The sequence below is a fragment of the Rhinatrema bivittatum genome, chromosome 13, assembly GCF_901001135.1.
Source record: "Rhinatrema bivittatum chromosome 13, aRhiBiv1.1, whole genome shotgun sequence".
In the NCBI taxonomy this organism is placed as follows: Eukaryota; Metazoa; Chordata; class Amphibia; order Gymnophiona; family Rhinatrematidae; genus Rhinatrema; species Rhinatrema bivittatum.
In genome coordinates, this window is record NC_042627.1 from 28,056,631 (window position 1) to 28,076,585 (window position 19,955).

General features: G+C 42.2%; 1 protein-coding gene across 1 annotated transcript in view; it reads right to left on the reverse strand.

Annotated features, from left to right (window-relative positions):
- Positions 1 to 19,955, reverse strand: part of TLN2 (talin 2) — a 352,944-nt gene that overhangs the window by 174,699 nt on the left and 158,290 nt on the right. Inside the window, exons 26-29 of the mRNA XM_029574657.1 lie at positions 17,012 to 17,220; positions 16,373 to 16,492; positions 11,414 to 11,611; positions 8,611 to 8,750 (exon numbers count right to left, since the gene is read on the reverse strand). Of these exons, the coding sequence (XP_029430517.1) occupies positions 8,611 to 8,750; positions 11,414 to 11,611; positions 16,373 to 16,492; positions 17,012 to 17,220 (667 nt within the window). The remainder of the gene's footprint in view (positions 1 to 8,610; positions 8,751 to 11,413; positions 11,612 to 16,372; positions 16,493 to 17,011; positions 17,221 to 19,955) is intronic.

Here is a 19,955-nt window from a genome sequence, read left to right on the forward strand (position 1 = left end):
ATTCAGCAGCACCGCTGAATATACCCAGCTATGATAAATATGATATGTATATCCGGCTAACTTTAGATCAGTTCTATGATGCGGACAGTTAGTTGGATAGGTTAACTGACTAACTCCGAATACTGGAGGTAGCTGGTTAACCTATCCAGCCAACTCAAGCCCTCCCTGTAATACTTACCTCCTACCCCAGGAATGCCATTTAATATCGCGGCTAAGCCATTTAGACTGATAACTTTTCGTTGTTCCTCTAAATGGCTTTTGCGTACAGATCTCACAATATTCCCCTTGTCCCTCCAGTGCTCAGAGTTTACAAGTCCACATCCTATAGACATAAGCGCTGTCAAGTAGAAGATCTAAATGTACTTAGAATACATTTTAACACTGTTTAAAAGAATGGCATATACGTCGGTAGCTATCATGCCTTTTTATACATTGAGCAGCCTAATGAGCTGGAATTCACTACCCAATATTATTGGAGAGGAACTTGGCTATTTGAAACTTTTTTTTTGGGGGGGGGGGGGGGGGAAACAAGGGTTTTTTTCTTCATGCAGGTATATGACTACCTATGACTGCTACTACTATTTATTGGAACCATGTACAGAGCCCGTGCTTCCATTAGGCAAACTAAGTGGGATTTGGGGGGCAGCAAAAATGCCACCAGCATGAGGCCCAGAGGGAGAAAACCAAAGAAGGGTGTGCTATACTGGAGCTACCGCCAATAGGTAAGATGGGGGAGGGGGATGCATGACCAAAGGTTCACCTTTGGCTCTCTGCTTCAATGGCAGGGGGGAATGAAGAAAGGTGGATCTATTTTCAGGCAACAATCAACAAGGACTGAATTACATAGTCTGGATAAACAGATAAGCATGGGTGTAGCTTGCTTATTGCGGTGGTTAATACCCCTAACTAATTAAGCTATTTCATTTAGATGCAGTTCCAACACTGCTCTCTACATTAATGGCGGGGGTGGAAGGGAAATAGAATAAAAAAAGGTTACTAAGAGCCAAGAGAAACAGATAAGTATGTGAGAGAAAAAAAAAAGGGCGAAAGCTTGCTGGGCAGACTGGATGGGCCGTTTGGTCTTCTTCTGCCGTCATTTCTATGTTTCTATGTTTCACCTAGGGCACCAATTGCTCTTGCACCGGCCCTGAACATGTGCAAATAAGAATATTTTTTTCTGTGCTGATTTTCCATGTTTGTTTTATTGTAAAGACCTGTTTTAGTAATGTTTTATTATAATCTGCACCGAACAAACAATTGGATACTTGCAGAATAGAAGAATGCATTAGTAAAATTTAAAAACAAAATTAACTAATTAATTTTGGCCTGTTATTGTTGTCTGGAGATTCACTCGCACCTAACTAGGTAAACCTGTGGCTGAATATCTGGTTAAATCTAAGCACAGAAGGTTTGTGCGGCCATTTGTGCAGGCGCACTTAGGGAGACAAATCTACCTAATTTATTTATTTATTTATTTATTTATTTTAAATTTTTATATACCGGAATTCCTGTATGCAATACAAATCAGTCCGGTTTACAAGTAACGAAAGAGGTTGCCCTGGTCTGGGAAGTTAGACCTGGGTTTTTTTACATAGAACATGGAACAATAACAATAAACCATTGAACATTATTACAAATAACATAGAGTGTAACAATAGCGTTTAACAGATTTAACCTTTTTTACAAGGAACTTTAGTAGCGAATATGGTCTGCAGTAGACGGTTATATAAAGGTGAATAATGACTGTTAGAATTGTGAATAAGCAATTACGGTATGAAAATTAAGTGGCAAGGTGTTGGTGATACCCTGCAATGGTTTAATTAGCCCTGAATATCCTGCAACTTGGCTAAATTTAAAAATCCTGCCCCAGGCATGCCTTGACCTTGCCCCAGTTTTGACTGGCTATATCGATGCGCATGGTGACTTTGTGTGGGTAGATTTTAACCTGATGGAGGGATGGGAGGAATTTTTATACCTGTTCGATTTATGTGGTTAAAAGCCAATTTTAACCACATTAATCTTTTGAATATCAACCCTTTGCCTTTTGAACACTCCCAAGTTAAGAGATGAGGTAATATATAAAAGGCCGTTTCTGGAGAGAAGACAAAAACTAAATAGATATGATTTCTACTTCTACTAGCATCATTTCTAAAGCATACAGTAAATCTGTACAGTGCTGTACAGATTTACATCCCTAGCGCTTACAATCAAGCCAAGACAAGCGTATGCGATTAAAAAAAAAATCTATGGAAAGTATATTTATTGTAGAGAAGTGCTTAGGATTCTAAAGCAGTTTAAAAAGGTAAGTTAGACTACATGAAGCATGGCAGTGGAGGGAAGGAAGAGGATAACAGATAAAAGTGACTTGCACTATGAACAGAGTTCATGAAGAAAGGTGTAGGTAGAGAGGAGGCAAGATAGGAATGAGGAGCTGCAGAGTTAATGCATTTATAAATGAGTAAGAAAAGCTTGAATTTGATGAGGAAGCAGACAGAGGGGGTCAAATGTAGAGATTTGATAAGGGATTATGTGGTTAAACAGCAGTGAAGAAAGATAAGTTGTGCAGCCAAATTTTGACTAGCTTGCAGGGGAGAAAGATGGTTCAGTGAGAGGCCCGCAAAAAGCAAGTTGTAATAGTCTAAGTGGAAGATGATATGAGATTGGATGAGCATTTTGGTAGCATGCTGAGAAAGAAAGGGACAGATTTTAGCTATGTTACAGAGGAAGTACAGACACGATTTACCAGTGTTTTGGACATGCGTAGAGAATGAGAAAGAAGCATCAAAAATGACCCCAAGTTTATGGGATGATTAAACTGGATGGATGAGAGTACCAGCCACAGAGACAGACAGAAGAGGGGGAAGTGTTGTTTTTTTTTGGCGGGGCGGGGGGGGGGGGGGGGGGGGAACGGGACAAGTTCTATCTTGGCCATGTTGTTTAAAGTGGTGTTGGGACATCTAGGCAGTGAAGTCAGACAAGCTGAAATTTGGGACTGGATTTGTGGTGGCATTTCTGATGTAGTATGATAGATCTGGGAGTCATCAGCAGAAAAGCATTGATTGAAGAAGCGTAACTAGAGGGAAAAAGAGCAACTAGAAGGGTCAAGAGGGCCCAGGAGAGAGTCCTGAAGCTCAACAAATGAAAGTGGAATACCAGTGGAGGAAAGACCACCAGAGGGAAAGATAAGAAGAAAACCAAGATGGAGCCAAGTTCCATACTCTAATCCAGTACAGCATGTCAAGGAGGAGAATATGATCAACAGTGTCAATAAAACAGCAAATAGGTCAAGAATCATGACAATCAGGTAAAGACCCTTGTCTATGAAAAGGTATATTCAAGCACTTTGGATGCAAAAGGAAGTAGGGCGATGGGATGATAGTGAGCAGGTCAGGTAGGATCCAGTGAAGGTTTTTGAGGAGCGGCATTATCACATCATATTTGAAGGAAGATGGGGCAGTTGCAGTGGTACGTGATCAACGGAGGATGTGACAGATAGAGGGGATAATTGCAGCTGAGATAGAACCGAGAAGCTGAGTGGAATGGGGTAAGAAGAATAAGTAGTAAATTTGGAGGTGGACAGAAGGGCAATTTCTTCCTTAATGATTCCAGAAAAGGAAGAAAGCATGCCAGGGGCCCTAGGAGGGAGAGGTGACTGAAGTAGGGGTGGAGGTTGTGGTCAGGTGAAGAATTCATGATTAATCTTGTCAACCTTTTTATGGCAGAAATCTGTTATATTCTGGGCAGAAAATGCAGGTGGATGGAAGGTGGAATCAGTTTCAGGAGGTAGGTGAGTGTGGCAAGGCTATGGTAAGGGTTGGAGGAAAGGGTGTTTGTCAGATTACCATAATAATTTTACTTGCCACGTGTAACAGTAGATCGGAAGGAGGCAAGTATGAATCCTATTAAACAAGGTTTGTTACATGCATCTGCAGGGTTGTATGGTACTCTCTTATGTAACTTTCTGTTATTGCAAAATGCTTCTGAAGAGGTGCCTAACAATAATAAATAAATACTCTCTTCCAGATACAATAGAAAAAATGTATTATTCAGCATTTAAATGAAAGTCAGCTTAAACTGATGTTTGACCACAACAGAAGCAATATCTTGATGTCTGTTAATTTATTAGCAAGAATTTTATCACAAAGAACACATCAGTTAAAATATGAGAAAGTACCATTAAAAAACAAAACAAAACAAAGACCACACCACAAACTGCTCTGCTACTGGCTCAAAACAGAGAACCTTAACTGCTTTAGTCATCATCATCCTTATCGCTTATTTCATGCTCCAAGTCAGTTCAAAGTGAGATACATAAGGCGGCCAACAGAGACATTAAATAAAACCAAGGCCAGAGAATTACAAAGCACAGGGATGCTTGAGGCAACACAGGACAAGAAGGTGTGGGGGTAGAACAACTAGAGGCAGAAGGAGTGATCAAAAAAAAAAAGAAAAAAAATGTCACGAGGCAAAAAGAAACAAGCGAACAAAGGTAGGAGCAGAAAGGAACAATCTAAATAAGAAATGCAATATCATTCAGCAGTAAACTAAGATGGTGAGAAATCCATTCCGGAAAGGGAGAGGCAGGGTGGACTATAGGTACAATTTACAGGGGGTCCAGGGGAAGAAAGTACCTGCAACTCAGAAGAGAAAGGGATGAGAAACTGAGGGCAGCTCGGGGCAGATCCGGGGCGGGGGGCATGGGTTACGGATTTGGAAAGGCGGAGCTAAATGGTCCAAGTTCACGACCCAAAAGCTTCAACAAACAGCCATATTTTTCAGTGTTTTTCCTGAGGGTCGAGAGATCTGATGTCAGCCTGATGTCCAGCGGTAAGGAGTTTCAGAGAGAGGGGATGCATCTAGCAAAATTCTCCTCTTTGTGCTCGAGTCTTGCATTTCCCTGAGGACAGGTGCTACAAGGCAAGCATTAGGCAGAGTACGCAGAGGGAGCAAGACCCTTGAGAGCCTTATAAGCTAGGAGCAGGAATTTGAAGATGATGCAACAGGAGTATGCTAACTCGAGCATAGTGAACATATAAGAACATAAGATATGCCATACTGGTCAGACAAAGAGTCCATCAAGCCCAGCATCCTGTTTCCAACAGTGGCCAATCCAAGTCACAAGTACCTTGGTGAGTACAGTCAGAGGAAAAAGGATACAGACTGACTGTTCCTCAGTACACTATTTACAATGGAAAAGCATACACAGAAACAAAAGGCAGCACAACTTAACTTCAATTCTCAAAACAAACAGTGCTGTTCACCATAACTTCAGGTCAAACATTTAGTGCAGCTCTCCTTTAGGATATAACAAGTTCTGGCATATAGTATATGTCTCTTTCTGCTTCCCAGGGCCTCCCTAACCCTTCTAAGCCCTGAGGTCTTATACTCTGGTGAAGGGCTCATCCCGTCTCCCAGGATTCCCTGCGGGTCTCAACCTTAAGGTAGTCTGAGGGAGTTTTCTGCATTCTCTCACACATGGAGAGATTTTAGGAGAGAAGAGATTTTAGGAGAGAAGGAACCTGATCAAATTTGCTCATGATGAGCAGGGTCCTGTTGCAGCATTTTGAATGAGCTGCAGTTGTTGAGTCTGCTTTTTTATTCAACCAAATCTGCAAACAATGGACCAAAGAGATCACAGGCATGAGTTCTGTGCAAATTGGAGAAATCTGGTGGATCATTGGTGAATCTGGCAGTTTGCGAAATGCTGAAGCGATCAGAAACATAGAAATGATGGCAGAAAAAGACAGAGTGGTCCATCCAGTGTGCCCAGCAAGCTTATGGTAGTATCTACCGCACACCGCAGGTTAATCCCCATCAGTTTCCCAAATTGCAAAAGTCAGGGCCTTTGTTGGTTACTGTCTGAATCCAATTCCCTGTTACCCCTTGCTGCTGAAGTAGACAGCAAATGTTGAAGTTGCATCAAAAGTATCAGTCTTATTGATTAAGGCTAGTAACTGCCACACCAGCAAATTACACCCATACTTGTTTCTTTCCCCAGACAGTAAAAGTTGAGCCCCTTGTTGGTTGCTGTCTGAATCCCATTCCCCTTTTTCCCCCCGTCATTGAAGCAGAGAGCAATGATGGAGTTGCATTAACAGAAAGTAGGCTTATTGGTTAAGGGTAGTAACCGCCACAACAGCAAGTTACCTAAATGCATGCTTTTCTTCATTTCCATCCACTAATTTTTAGGGATCCACAATGTTTATCCCATGCCTCTTTGAATTCTTTCACAGGTTTTGTTTTCACCACCTCCTCCAGAAGGGCATTCCAGGCATCTACCACCCTCTCCATGAAGAAATATTTCCTGACGTTGGTTCTCAGTTGTCCTCAAAGTTTCATTTCATGACCCCAGTTCTACTGATTTCTTTCCAACAGAAAAGGTTTGATGATTGTGCATCATTAAAATCTTTCAGGTATCTGAAGGTCTGTATCATATCTCCCCTGAACCTCCTCTCTTCCAGGATATACATATTCAGATCCTTCAGCCTCTCTTCATAGGTCTTCTGATACAGACCCCATGCCATTTTGGTCGCTCTTCTCTGAACCACCTCCATTCTGTCTTTATCCCTTCTTCAGATACAGACTCCACAACTGACACAGTACTCCAAATGAGGCCTCACCAAGGACCTGTAGAAGGGCATTATCATCTCTTTTTTCTTACTGGTTATTCCTCTCTCTATGCAGCCCAGCATTCTTCTGGCTTTAGCTATTGCCTTGTTACATTGTTTCGCCATCTTCAGATCTCCAGACACTATTACCCCAAGATCTCTCTCCTGATCTGTGCACATCATTCTTACATCCCCCATCACATACAGCTCTTTTGGGTTATCACACCCCAGATGCATGACTCTGCACTTCTTGGCACTGAATCCCAGCTGCCAAATCTTCGACCACTCTTCCAGCTTTCTTAAATCACTTTTCATTCTCTCTACTCCTTCAGGCGTGTCCATTTTATTGCAGGTCTTAGAATCATCTGCAAATAGACAGTTTACCTTCTATCCCTTCTGCAGTGTCATTCACAAAGATATTGAACAGAACCGGTCCCAAGACCAATCCATGTAGCACTCCGCTTAACACGATTCTCTCTTCAAAGTAGGTTCCATTTACCATTACACGTTATCTCCTATCAGTCAACCAGTTTGTAATCCACTCCACCACCTTGGCGCTCACTCCCAAGCTTGTTTTTGTCACAAGCCTCCTATGCAGGACCGTATCAAAAGCTTTGCTGAAATACAAGAAGATCACATCAAGCGCTGTTCCTCAATCCAATTCTCTAGTCACCCAGCCAAAAAAATCAATCAGATTTAAGAAGAAATTGCCATGCTGGGTTAGACCAAGGGTCCATCAAGCCCAGCATCCTGTTTCCAACAGAGGCCAAATCAGGCCACAAGAACCTGGCAATTACCCAAACACTAAGAAGATCCCATGCTACTGATGCAATTAATAGCAGTGGTTATTCCCTAAGTAAACTTGATTAATAGCAGTTAATGGATTTCTCCTGACAGGACCTTCCCCCGGTGAATCCATACTGCCTTGGGTCCAGCAACCCATTGGACTGTAAGTAGTTCACAAGCTGCAGTAAATACTGGAGTTGAAATGACATGGGCTCTCTCTCTCTCTCCTCTCCCTTCCCCTCCCACTCTCCCCTCATCTCAGACCTTCCCTCAATCTCCCCCCACATCTCAGGCCCTTCCCTCAATCCCTCCCCCAACATCTCAGAACCTTCCCCAGCCTAAAAATGCCCAAAAAGGAATTTGCGAAAAAAATTGCAATTTGCGTTATGGGCATATCGCATTACATCGCACAGCTTAATGCTAATGAAAAAGGTATACTTATTTTCGGCGTTAAAACTGTGATATCATGCGTTATGGCTTCACACTTTGTGAAGCCAGCCCACTTTTACAAAATTCCCACCCCCAACTCCGCCCCAATCCCTCCCCTTTTAAAAATTAGCATTCCATCATGCGTAATGGTGCTTTTCGCATGTGTTAAGGCGTTTTTTGCATGCGTAAACGCCTTAACGCATGCAAAAATGCCATAGTGCAAGTTGGAAAATGACCCTATAAGATAGTGAAAAAGTGAGTCTAACCAAAGGCAGATATATCTTGGAAATCCCACAGCAGAGATATAGAAAGAACATAAGATTATTTTCACACTTTTAAGAATTGAAAAGTAATTTTAAGGGTGCTACATATTCAGTAAAAACTGATAGATTATTTCATCAAATTTGGGATGATCACCCAAGTAAACATGCAATGAAATAAGATTCCAAAATCAAGAAAGTTAAAATATATATATCTAATTGTACTTTACAAGTTCTAAAGCTGTTTTGCTTTAGGCCTTGCGCCTTAGCATACCTCAAATATGCAGTAAATCACGACTCGCCATCCCCCTCATTCTTAAACATTTTCCTATAGAATGAACACAGTTTACCTGCACCACTTCCAGAGCTGCCAAGTGCAGCAGAGATCACCTGCTTGCCCATATATTCAGAATTAAGTGAGGCGCAGTATAATAATTAAAAGAACGTTTACAAGTGAGGTGCACTAAAAGAAAAACAAAATTGTAATACCAAGTCTCGTAAAGTGTCACCAGCATTCCCACCCTTACCTGGCAGCTGCTGCTAGGAGATTCTTTGCATTGGGGGCTCCAGGATCAACAGAGAGGGACTTGGCTGCCAATAGCAGCTTACTGGATGCCATAGAGATGGTCTTTAAATTCCCCACGACTTGCATCTGGTCCTCTTTAGTCTGAGACATCACAGAAGCACACGGTGACACAAGCAGAGATATTACAAAGGGGACTAGGGCTCCACACAAACAGCATTTTAAAATACAAATCTTCCTGCTCAGAAACTATCTAGGATGATTATTGCTTGGGTAAGTGATTAACAATTTGTACCTCTCTGCAGCACATTCAGCATCTCCTGCTCTAGTCATGCCAGGACGGAAAAAAAATAAAAATCACCAACTGGTGGGTTTGGTTTTCAAATTCTGCAACATCCTTACAGAAGTGGACGGGGAAACGGTCTCACTTCTGAACAATGATTTGGTTGTTAAATGACTTTGTGTCGGATGTCATCTCTGCCTGGCACAGCTGTCAAACTGGGTCATGGTCCTCTCCGCACCGTTCGGATCACGCGAGTTGACTAATTATTCAGAAGCTAATGGCACACGAACACCTGCACAAGACGCTTGTCCGGCAATGAGAGGGTGTTTGTCAGTGATGATGTTCATACACAAAGCCAACAAAAAGACTTTCATAAGCATACTCTCTGTTTTATTTGAAAGAAGCAGAAGCCAACAGGGGACTCCCTGCTTTGAGATTAACACACCTGTAGCTCCTTTCTGGTCTTCTGACAGGTACAAAGATGTATGACCGTATCATGCCAATTTTGAAGGAGCTGCATTGGCTGCCAGTGTGCATAACTTGAAGTTAAATACGATAAATAGAATATTCTAAGTGTCTTTTTTTTGGCTACTCCTAATCTGTTGGCCAATACTTCACAATGAATACGAACCTAAGTGATTACCCTTAGGTTACCACAGCAAGCGCAAGAGGCCAGCCTGCCCTTTGGCTGCGTTCTTAGCTGCATTGCTCCCTTGCTGGAGAAAGTGTTCCCTTGGATGTCTGTTTGGGGACTAATTATTTGCGATTTAGGAATAAGCTGAAATGTTGGTTGTGTGGGCATTTGATGAACAGGGCATGATAAGGATTTGGGGAGGTTTAATTTTAACTGCACTTTTTATGCTTCTGTATGATATTTATGAGTTTTCTAGATAACATTTGAATTGTTCATGCTTGTTAATTTGTCGCTCGCCTTAAGGTGTATAAGGAAATGCAAGTCATCAAGTGAAAATTGAACATTAAACTTGCAGGTCATCACACTAAGGCTTGGATTATTTTATTCAGAGTTTTCAGGGATCTAAAATATTTTAATTTTTATTACATATGAAAGTGTATCTGCTCCTGTATTGTTTCTATGCATAGATTTGTAGATAAGTGGAATACCCAGAGGTGGATTGGCCTATCGGGGGGGATCAGGCATCCCCCGGTAGGCCGGTCGCTTTGGTCACGTGGTCTGCTAAGCACGGCCGCGACAGAGCCGCGCTCGGCACACCATGGGGAATCTCCTGGGCCGGCCTGGGCGGAAAATCCCCGGGCCGATCTTTACCTGGAATTCGTCCCTGGGAATACCTCTCTCTCTCTCTCTCTATATATATATATATATGTAGGCTTGTTTTGGTCAGTCAGTGGGTCACACTGTCATGTTTGTGACCACCAGGTGGTGCCCAGAAAAGAGGAAGGTGCACTGTACAAAGACACTATGTTCTGTCTGTAAAGCACTGTCATGAACCCGCTCAGATGCACATCATACACACACATGCACACACAAGTACATGCACCCCTACACCAGCTGTTATTGATCAGACAATCCAAACAAAGCTCGGTAATGTTCACTAATATGCTCTGCCAGTGAAGCCCAGTCTCACACAGGGCCAGGCAGGCATAGGCACCCACACACAAACATACACAAGCACATACAAGCACACACACACAGGCAGACACACATATAGGCAGAGAAACACTCACACAGGCACACGCTCCTCCACACACACACACACACACACACAGGTTGTTATTGCTAACCTGCCCTGTCTTTGAAACCCTATTTCTTATGCTTCCACACATAGGGCCTGGCAGGCATAGGCACACACAAACTTGCACAAGTGCACACGCTCATACGTGCACACACATACATGTATAGGCAGGCATAGAAAGATACACACACACAGGCAGATATATGCACACATGCACACACACAATCAGGCATAGGGAGACACACACATACACACAAGCAAGCACAAGTAAACACACGCTTATGATCAGGACCACACACACACAAACACACACACGTATGCACAGACAAGCTGTTATAGACCAGACTATCCGAGTAACACTGGATGGTTTTTACTAGTAAATCAATAATTTAAGACATATGTTTTACTCTGACAGTACGTTTTTTACAAACCAGTTACACACAGCCTCTACTTTTTTCTGAATCAAGATAAATGATATGAAAATATTCCCCATTTTCCTGGACTCCTTATAACTCGCACACAAAACAGTCACCTAATTCAGAGATGGATTCAAACCCCCCCGAGGTCATGCGTATCCTTCTATGTACCGAGAATGCACGCTGGAAAAAGCTTAGTCAGTCCTTCTGAAGGGCTGACTCGTCTCTTTTCTAGTGCAGACTCCATCTGCCATATTCTCCACCCTAACATCTTCTCTGCTTAGATTCACCAACAGGCATAAATCCATTGGGTTACAGCCCCCCCACCCACCGTGTGTACTACCAACAAATTACAGATCTAAAAAAGGAGCCGAACAAAAGCATCCTTGAACTCACCTGAGCCTGTCCAGCCATTTCAACCCCAGCGTCCACAAACTCATCAAAATCTTCACTGAATTTTCCAGAAGCGGCTGCCAGCTGCCCACTCTGGCCCCGGGATGCATGAACCACTTCCCCGGCAGACTGGTTCAGGTCTGCTGCTGCCTGGTTGAGTTCACTCTGAGCTGCCTGGAAAGACTTTGTACTGGGAGGCAACTTCAAGAGAGCAGATAAAGCATCAAAGATAATTAAGAACTAATTATTCCTGTTACAGAGGCTTAATTGTGCCCAAATAAATCCCCCAAACTTATAAGTAATATTGTTAAAAGAAAGCAACTGGGTATCTGGAAGTACTCTTGAAGCAGGAAATCTGACATGGGAGAATACATCACACCGCACATGTTGCTGTTTCCTAGGCACCAACTTCTAAAAATACGTAAGGAAGTCCAGGTTTCTAGCAGGACAAAATCCTAATTACCTTTCAAACTGCATTCTGGAGGCAGATCGATAAAAATTATGATTATTGTATTTAATATCAACTGCTAATTCATAAGAGGATTTTTTTTTAACATGACATAGAAGCACCCAACAATAGCGCACTGCCAACTATAGCCCACTCTAAAAATTATTAGCAATGCTCAGTAACCATGGGTCCAACTATCCTATTGATTTCAGAGGTCCAAATTCACCATTTAATATAAAGCCATGCAAAATGACTTATGACAATCATGCTTGAATTGTTTAGACAGACTGCTCTACACAATGCTTACAAGTATATAAGGCACCCTTCCCAGTCCACAATGCTTATTATGGAATTAATAATAAAATTACTTACTCACTTATTCCTTATAGAAAAAAATAAGTGCCAAACACCTTTCACAATGCAGTGGTTGCTTTATTTAGTTTTGGGCCTGTGATCACTCTCAGTAAAATGCCAGTCTACCTTCCAGAGCCAAAAAATGGAAGCTTGGCCACTGCCAAAGAGCTGTTGCAGTCTGATAGAAAAATACAGCTAAAACAGACCATTAGAAAGCTGTGCATGGTCTGACAATTCGACTGAACTCAGGTTTTATAAACAGATTACACCTGGACAGAAAGTGTGTGCTAGATAGTGCATTGAATGTCTTCTGGTTTTAAAGAGACATACTGCTAATTGTAATATTAAATACCCTAGCTGTATGAATCCGTTTCTATTTAATCCTCATTTTTATGCTGTTCAATTTCTGCCTCCAACAACTGACCTGGGGGTCTTCATCTTATTCTCAAACACACCCATCAATAAAGTACTAGTTCCACTTGGGAGTTTTAATAGGTGCTATTTGTTCACAGAGGAGTGCCTTAATATGCAATTTTTCAGGTGTCATATATTGACCATTCTTAGATAACATCAAACACATATACCCTATTCTGACACAGTTTTAGCATCTACCGTGCAACAAAAGCCATCAGAACACTCAAAAACTGCACCGTGAGACAAGCGGTTTTATCTACGCACTCAGTCTACGGCACAAAAGAATTAAAGAGCAATGAGCGCTAAATGAAAAAGCACTAGGAGCAGCAGCGAAAAGACACAAAGAATTCTTAGAGGCTTAGCTGAAGGCAACTGAACTTCATGTGTGTCTGCTGCCCTTTGAACTCTGACAATTAAAAAAATAATGCAAACTTACCGTACATGTATGCGGGCAGGGGTGGGAGATATGTTGAATGTAGGGGGAAGAGAAAGTAACGTGATTGAGGGTCATTATTAAAACTTGAGGCTTAGTGGCTGAGTCACTAAAAGCCATTATCACTTAGGGGCCGTTGAAATAAAACACACAGTAAAACAGGCACTTGTATACTGGATACTAAGATAATCCACTGGAATTATACAGCGATACTAATTATACCAAGGAATTAATCAGCAATACTAAGATAATCAACTGGAATTATACAGCGCTACTGCAGAAACACAGGACATCAATGATAATGCGCCAGCTTTTCTCACCAGTCAAACTGCGTGGCCAGAAAATGAGTGCTCGCATTGAGCGCCCGTTTTCCTTAATGTGCACACAACCACCTCTCCTGGATGCGCAATGGCATATTTTGATGAGCTGCCATGTTAAAAGGGACTCGCGAAGGGAAATTGTGCATCCCTAACGCTGAGCATTCGGTCCCAGGGGAGCAGTGGCTGAGCGTGAGTTAAGAAAAACAGGCACTCAATACGAGCATCCGTATTCCTGCCCCACAATTTGGCTGCTGAGGAAAGCTGGAGCATTGTCATTGATATCCTGTATTTCTGCAGTAGCACCGTATAATTCTAGTTGATTATTTTAGTATCGCTGTATAATTCCAGTGGATTATCTTAGTTTCCAGTGCATTATTTTAGTATTGCAAGCAGGAGGATCAAAAAAAGAGCAGTATTTCTGTTTTTTTGGTTTTTTTTACATGTGTCCTTGACTCACTGTTGACTTATCGCCAGCTCTGGGGCTGGTGTTAAATTTGCCGTGTTAAAATGGGTGTGTTAGCCGAGCGGAGATTTTCTGTATTGGGAGGTAATAGCTAATAGTCTCATCTACATGGCATTTACATGTTAATCGGCGCTATTAGCTATGCGTGTTTTGGACGTGCTAATCTCCTTATTGCATCGGGTATTAGCCAATGCACCTCTAAACACACGTTGAGCTGTGCGCTAGTCTGAGCGCACTATATTTATTTTATTTTTTTATTTTTAACTTTTATATACCGACATTCTTGCATTAAATGCAAATCATGCCGGTTTACAGTGAAACAGAAAAAGCAGGAAAAAATTCCTTAGTCGAATACAATGAAACAGCTTAATTAACAAAGGAAACATAAAAATAAATTTTTACATATACACAAAGGTTTGCACGAAGGGGTGCACAAAGGGGAGAGCCCCTTTGTCGCGCCCCTTCGGCGCGCGACGCCTGGTGTTGAGGCTGTCTTAACTGTCCGATGTTAGTGACGTCATGGGGGGGCGGGTCTAATGATCGCAGCACTTACATCGCTGCTTCTTTCCAGTTCCAGGTGAAGATCAAGCTGTTTCCTTCACTTCACTTCCCCTCCCCATGACTGTGCATGCTAACTGGGAAAGCTAATCACTAACAGTGTTGCCTGGGTTTAGGCCATGTGCTTAAACATACATAATTAGCATGCAAATGCAAACAAGATGTGTAAACTGGATGATAATAAACTCATTTTCCTAATCACTAAAGCAATGCTGCGATGACTAGTAGCACTACAGAAAAGATAAGTAGTAGAGGCTGTTAGGCCACCATAAATTTACCACCAGCATGCTACTATTTAACATTGGGGTAGGATAGGAAATATTTTTGTATGCTCCCTTCATTCAAAAGGGGACCCTTAGCCCTCACCAATCTAAGCAAATGTTCTCTCCAGACCCAAAGGCCCCTCTTTTCCCATTCCTATCCACAACCACGTCTATGGACGCCTGATCCCTCTCCTTTCTGCAATCTACAACAGAAGCATCTTTGCGGGGACCCCTGTTTTTGCCTTTTTTTTCTATTCCCCAATCCAAGTGAAAGACCCCCCCCCCCCCCAACATGGGCACCCAGCCCATCTCCCAGTCCCTATCAGGACAGGCCCCTTCTGGGGCCCAGGCTAACCCCTTCCTTTACTCTTCCTTCTACACATAAAATGGCTACCTGCCTTCACCTCAGCAGTGATAAACTGTGAGGTGCCACTAGATGGTGCTATTCAGAGTGCAGCAGCTGTGCCAGCAGCAGAGCTTTCCATTCTTTCCTGTTGGTGAAGACGGAGAAGGGCAGACCTCTGGAATGGTTAAGTAGCCATTCCAGAAGGATAGGTGGTGTTGGCCTGAGCCCTGGAGGTGAAAGGCTAACACCGGAAGGGTTTTGGGGGCTTTTCACTTTGATTGAGAGGGGGCATGTGATGGAGAGCCCGAAGTGGCATGTATGTGATGGATTCGAGGAGATGTGTGTGGAATAAGTAACCTCAGAGGATTATTCTTAAGGGATTGTTGGGGGGGGGGGGGGGGGGGAGAACTGAACCCCCCATGTTATATGGTCGTTGCATTTTTGGCTGATTAGTGCAGGGGATTTTGATATACACAGCATGCACCTCCTATAAGAGCAGGGGCGGATTGACCTATCAGCGGATCGGGCATCCCCTGGTGGGCCGATCGCTCCAGTCACGTGGTCTGCCATGCGTGGCAGTGACAGAGCTGCGCTCGGCAGACCACGTGATGTGTCCTGGGCGGCGAATACCCAGGCCGGTCCGCCATCGTGAGTCCGCCGCTGTATAAGAGGCACGCCCCCCTTCAGTGTGGGATATATATATATATATTTTTTTTTTAGCAAGTGCACACTGCATCTCATGAACTACATTGTCTAAACTCCTGTGAATGGAAAAGATAAGCAGGTAATTTTACTCAGTTATCTTTAGCCAGACCTATTCAGCTAGGTTTTCATCTGAAAATTCTCCAGAACTTGGCCAGACAAAATCTGCTGGCTAGATTTAGGGTAGCTAGATTTCTACTCAGCTTTAACTGGACAAATTAACCGGCTAGTGATGAAAAGCAGGGTTAACCAGCTAAATTCTGTCCTCTGAACTAGCCATGCTTTTAGCCCAACCCTTTTTTAACCAGCTAAATGTAGGAATTTTGTGCATTTAGCCAATCCAAGGAAGGAATGTTTAACTTGTTAACTCCCAAAGTTAGCCAGTTAAACCTTTTGAAAATCCACCCCTTGGTAACTAGAATGCTATGCAAGAGGTTTAATGACTCTTCCCCGTAAAAGTATTATTAGCAGCCAAAAGATTGGCCAAAATTAATTTAATTATAGAGGTGGGTTGAACTGCATAAAAAACGAACCCGTTAATGTAACTTACTGTTACGGATCCCACCTATGTTATAAAGGCAGAAACAATTGGCAGAAATCATAACTGGAACTTAATGGTAAATCCAGTTTTTATTAAAAAAAAAAAAAGTTTCTAGCTTACCGAGTCAATAAGAAGTTTCTTGCTGGATTCACCAATGCTCTTCAGTGCCATGTCCACGTCCTTTTGTCCAGGCAAACAGTTCACACAGTTATTCAAAGAGTGAGAAACTGCTTTGGCCACCTCAATACATAAAAAGAAATAGAGGCACAAGGAATTATAAAAACTGGATCTTGGAATCTTTTTATTTACAGCAGGCAATCTCCATTCCTGCATTTTCACATTACAAGAATTCTCTCTGAACATCCTGCAGTCTCAACAAACTTCATCTACAGACAGTGCAGGTCTACCCAAGCCTGTTCTGGGGACCCCACAGCCAGTCGGGATTTCAGGATATCCTCAGTGAATATGCAAGCGATAAATTAGCATATACTGGGTTTCCAACTTATGCAAATATATCTCATGCATAATGCATCTGCCTTAAGTGTAGGCACAGAGGTAAAAAATAGAGCTTTGCTCACATGTAAATCCAAATGGTGTGAAAAAGTGCTGAGAAGTACCATCTAATGTCTGCTTTCTATAATAAGTTATTTTAGATGTAGTCATGCAGCTGTTATAGAAATAAAAGGCACTAGAGAAGCTTCATTTCACCACCTTAAATCTGTATTAAAGTTTCAGATTCGCCAGAAATTGCCTTGTTACCTGTGCTAGCCTTTGCTGACTTTCTGCATCTCCTGGGGCAGCCAGTGCTTGCTTGGCCTCCTGAATTAGCATGGCTGAACCATCCATCACATCTCGCGCAGAGTCTAGCATGGCGTTTGCAGCCTGCGGGTCGCTGGTGGATGCTGCAACTCCCCGAGCCGCCTGCGCTAAAGACTTCAGAGCCTGCGCTGTCTCTCTTGCAGCAACACCTAAGAGAGAAACCGGCAAATCCCCTCAAAGGACCACCTCTCTCTCAGCCAACGTTTATGCTGGAACCCTTTAGGAGTGTCCAATTATCTAAAGACGGCACAGATTTTAATAAAACAGTTTTTCCCCAAGAGACACTGATACTCTTTCCTTGAAAAGTCCAAGATGGAAACAGAGGAAAATATCACATTTAAAAATAAACATCTGTACCATGCAATTTGGTTTTTAAAAATTTCTTTGCACCACAAAAAAGGCTTTTACTCTTATCTACCAAAGACTGTCATTTATTTTATTTTATTTTTTTGCTGGCCACTAGCTTTCAAAGCAGCAGTTTCACTCTGTTGGCCATGTAGAAATAATGGTTGACAAACAAGTAGTAGTGATACCCTTTTATCGTACTAAAGCAATACATTTGTGACTGGCTTTTGAGAGCATTGCCCCCTTCATGAGGGTAGAGCAGAATGAGCTAACAATGATGTTCCCTGAGTATGCCAGAAACCTTGAGGGTGGATTAAAACTTCAGTGTTCGTTTTCAAACTGCAAAGAGCTATAAAACACAAGAATGATGGAGGGAATGGGTTAAAGAGGAGACAGAGAGGTGAGAGATATACAGCAAAAGACAGAGTTATAGGAAGGCTATACTGTTAAATTCCCTTACCTTTATCTAAACATTTTTTTTACTATACCCCTCCAATCATCCTTTTAGAGAGCAAAACTTAAGAAATTGTGAACATTAGCCCAATGAAAAGGTATCACTTACAACTTATTTCTTATCCAGTTGGTGTCTCTTTATTGTCATCCCATGTGGTACTGTGACCTTGATTTCCTACACATCTTAATGAACTAACATGGCAACTAACTGGTTGCCATGTTATTACCAGAGTACTTTACCCAGTTGATTAAAAATTAGTCATATTAAACTATCTTGCCATAGATGTACAATTTTTGGGTGGAAAAGTTACTTAAAAAAATTGTTTGCAGGAGGAAATGACATCACTAGGCAAAATGGCTTCCTAAGGGAGAAGCTTCTGATGAGAATGCTACAAGTCTCTACATTCCTGGAACCATATGCTTCCCTCCTGGCCTAAAATGACCTTAAAAAAGCAAGACTTATAACGTTCAATGTCTTTGAGGGTGAAGACCATCTACCTGAAAAAGTCTGTGCTCTCTGGTGGTGATAACAGCTCAGCAGAACCTCTAAACATGGCAGAAGGTGGTGCCTCTGAGCTAGCTGAAATGCGCAGTGTGGCAGCAGGTGGGGAGACTGACCAGGGCTTGGCAGAAAGCACTGCACGTGCTGAACTGAAGATGTTGTTTCGAGAACTCTGGAAGGACTTAAAGGCAGTAAAAGAAGAGATTCTGGAAATGGGTACAAGGGGGATATTTTGGATATTGGAAGAAGGGCGGAAGGAGTCGAATCAAAAGCGGAAGAGCATGCTATTACAGCTGCATAAATCAATCCAAGATCTCGCTCAAGTTAACTCAGATCTCTCACAGAAATCAGAAAATCTTAAAAACAAAATGTGCAAAAGACATTAGGTTTAGAGAAATCCCCGAATCACCTGAATATACTTACTGAGACCATAAGGTGAAGCAATCTTAGCAGCTGAGGATTCTTCTAATAAGAATATTGAGCTAATGACTGATAGTGTACATTTGGGAATCCCTAGGAAAAACGTTCCGTGGCACATTGTGGCTTGCTTGCATGATTTTCCCATTAAGGAGGCGGTGTTGACACAAGCCAGCACTCTGGGATCCTTCAGTTGGGAGGGACTTTCCATTGAAATTTATAGTGATCTCTCGCCTGTAATACCTTAGAGGAAGAGATAACTTAAGGAGATCACTGTCATTTTGAAAAAGAACATTTATTTGCTCTTTCCGTTGGGACTCATGTTCACGCTCAGTGGAACTACATTGAGAGCCAGTTGATGAGGTATATCTGGATTTTAAGAAACCATTTGACAAAGCACCTCATGAGAGACTATTTAGGAAATTAAAAAGTCATGGGATAGGAGGAAGTGTTCTGTTGTGGACCAAGAACTGGTTAAAAGACAGAAAACAGAAAGTAGGGCTAAATGATCAATTTTCTCAATGGAGAAAGGTGAATAGTGGAGTGCCCCAGGGATCTGTATTAGGATTGCTGCTTTTTAACATATTCATAAATAGCCTAGATATAGGAACAAGTGAAGTGATCAAATTTGCTGATACAAATTTATTCAAAGTTGTTAAATCAACAAGAGGATTGTGAGAAATTGCATGATGACCTTGCAAGACAGGGCATTCAAATAGCATTTAATGTAGACAAGTGCAAAGTGATGCATGTAGGGAAGAGTAACCCAAATTATAGCTACACAATACAAGGTTCCACATTAGGAGTCACCAAGCAGGAAAAGGATCTAGGCGTCATCAAGGATAATGTGTTAAAATCCTCTGCTAACTGTGCAGTGGTGGTGGCCAAGAAAGCAAATAGAATGCTAGGAATTATGATGAAAGGAAAGGAGAATAAAACAGAGAATATCATAATGCCTCTGTATCGCCTTGAGTATTGTGCACAGTTCTGGTAACTGCATCTCAAAAGAGACATAGCAGAATTAGAAACGGTATAGAGAAGAGCAACCAAAATGATAACGGGGATGGAATAATTCCCCTATGAGGAAAGGCCGAAGAGGTTAGGACTCTTCAGCTTGGAGAAGAGACGGCTGAGGGGAGATATGACAGAGTGAAAAGGAGGGATAAA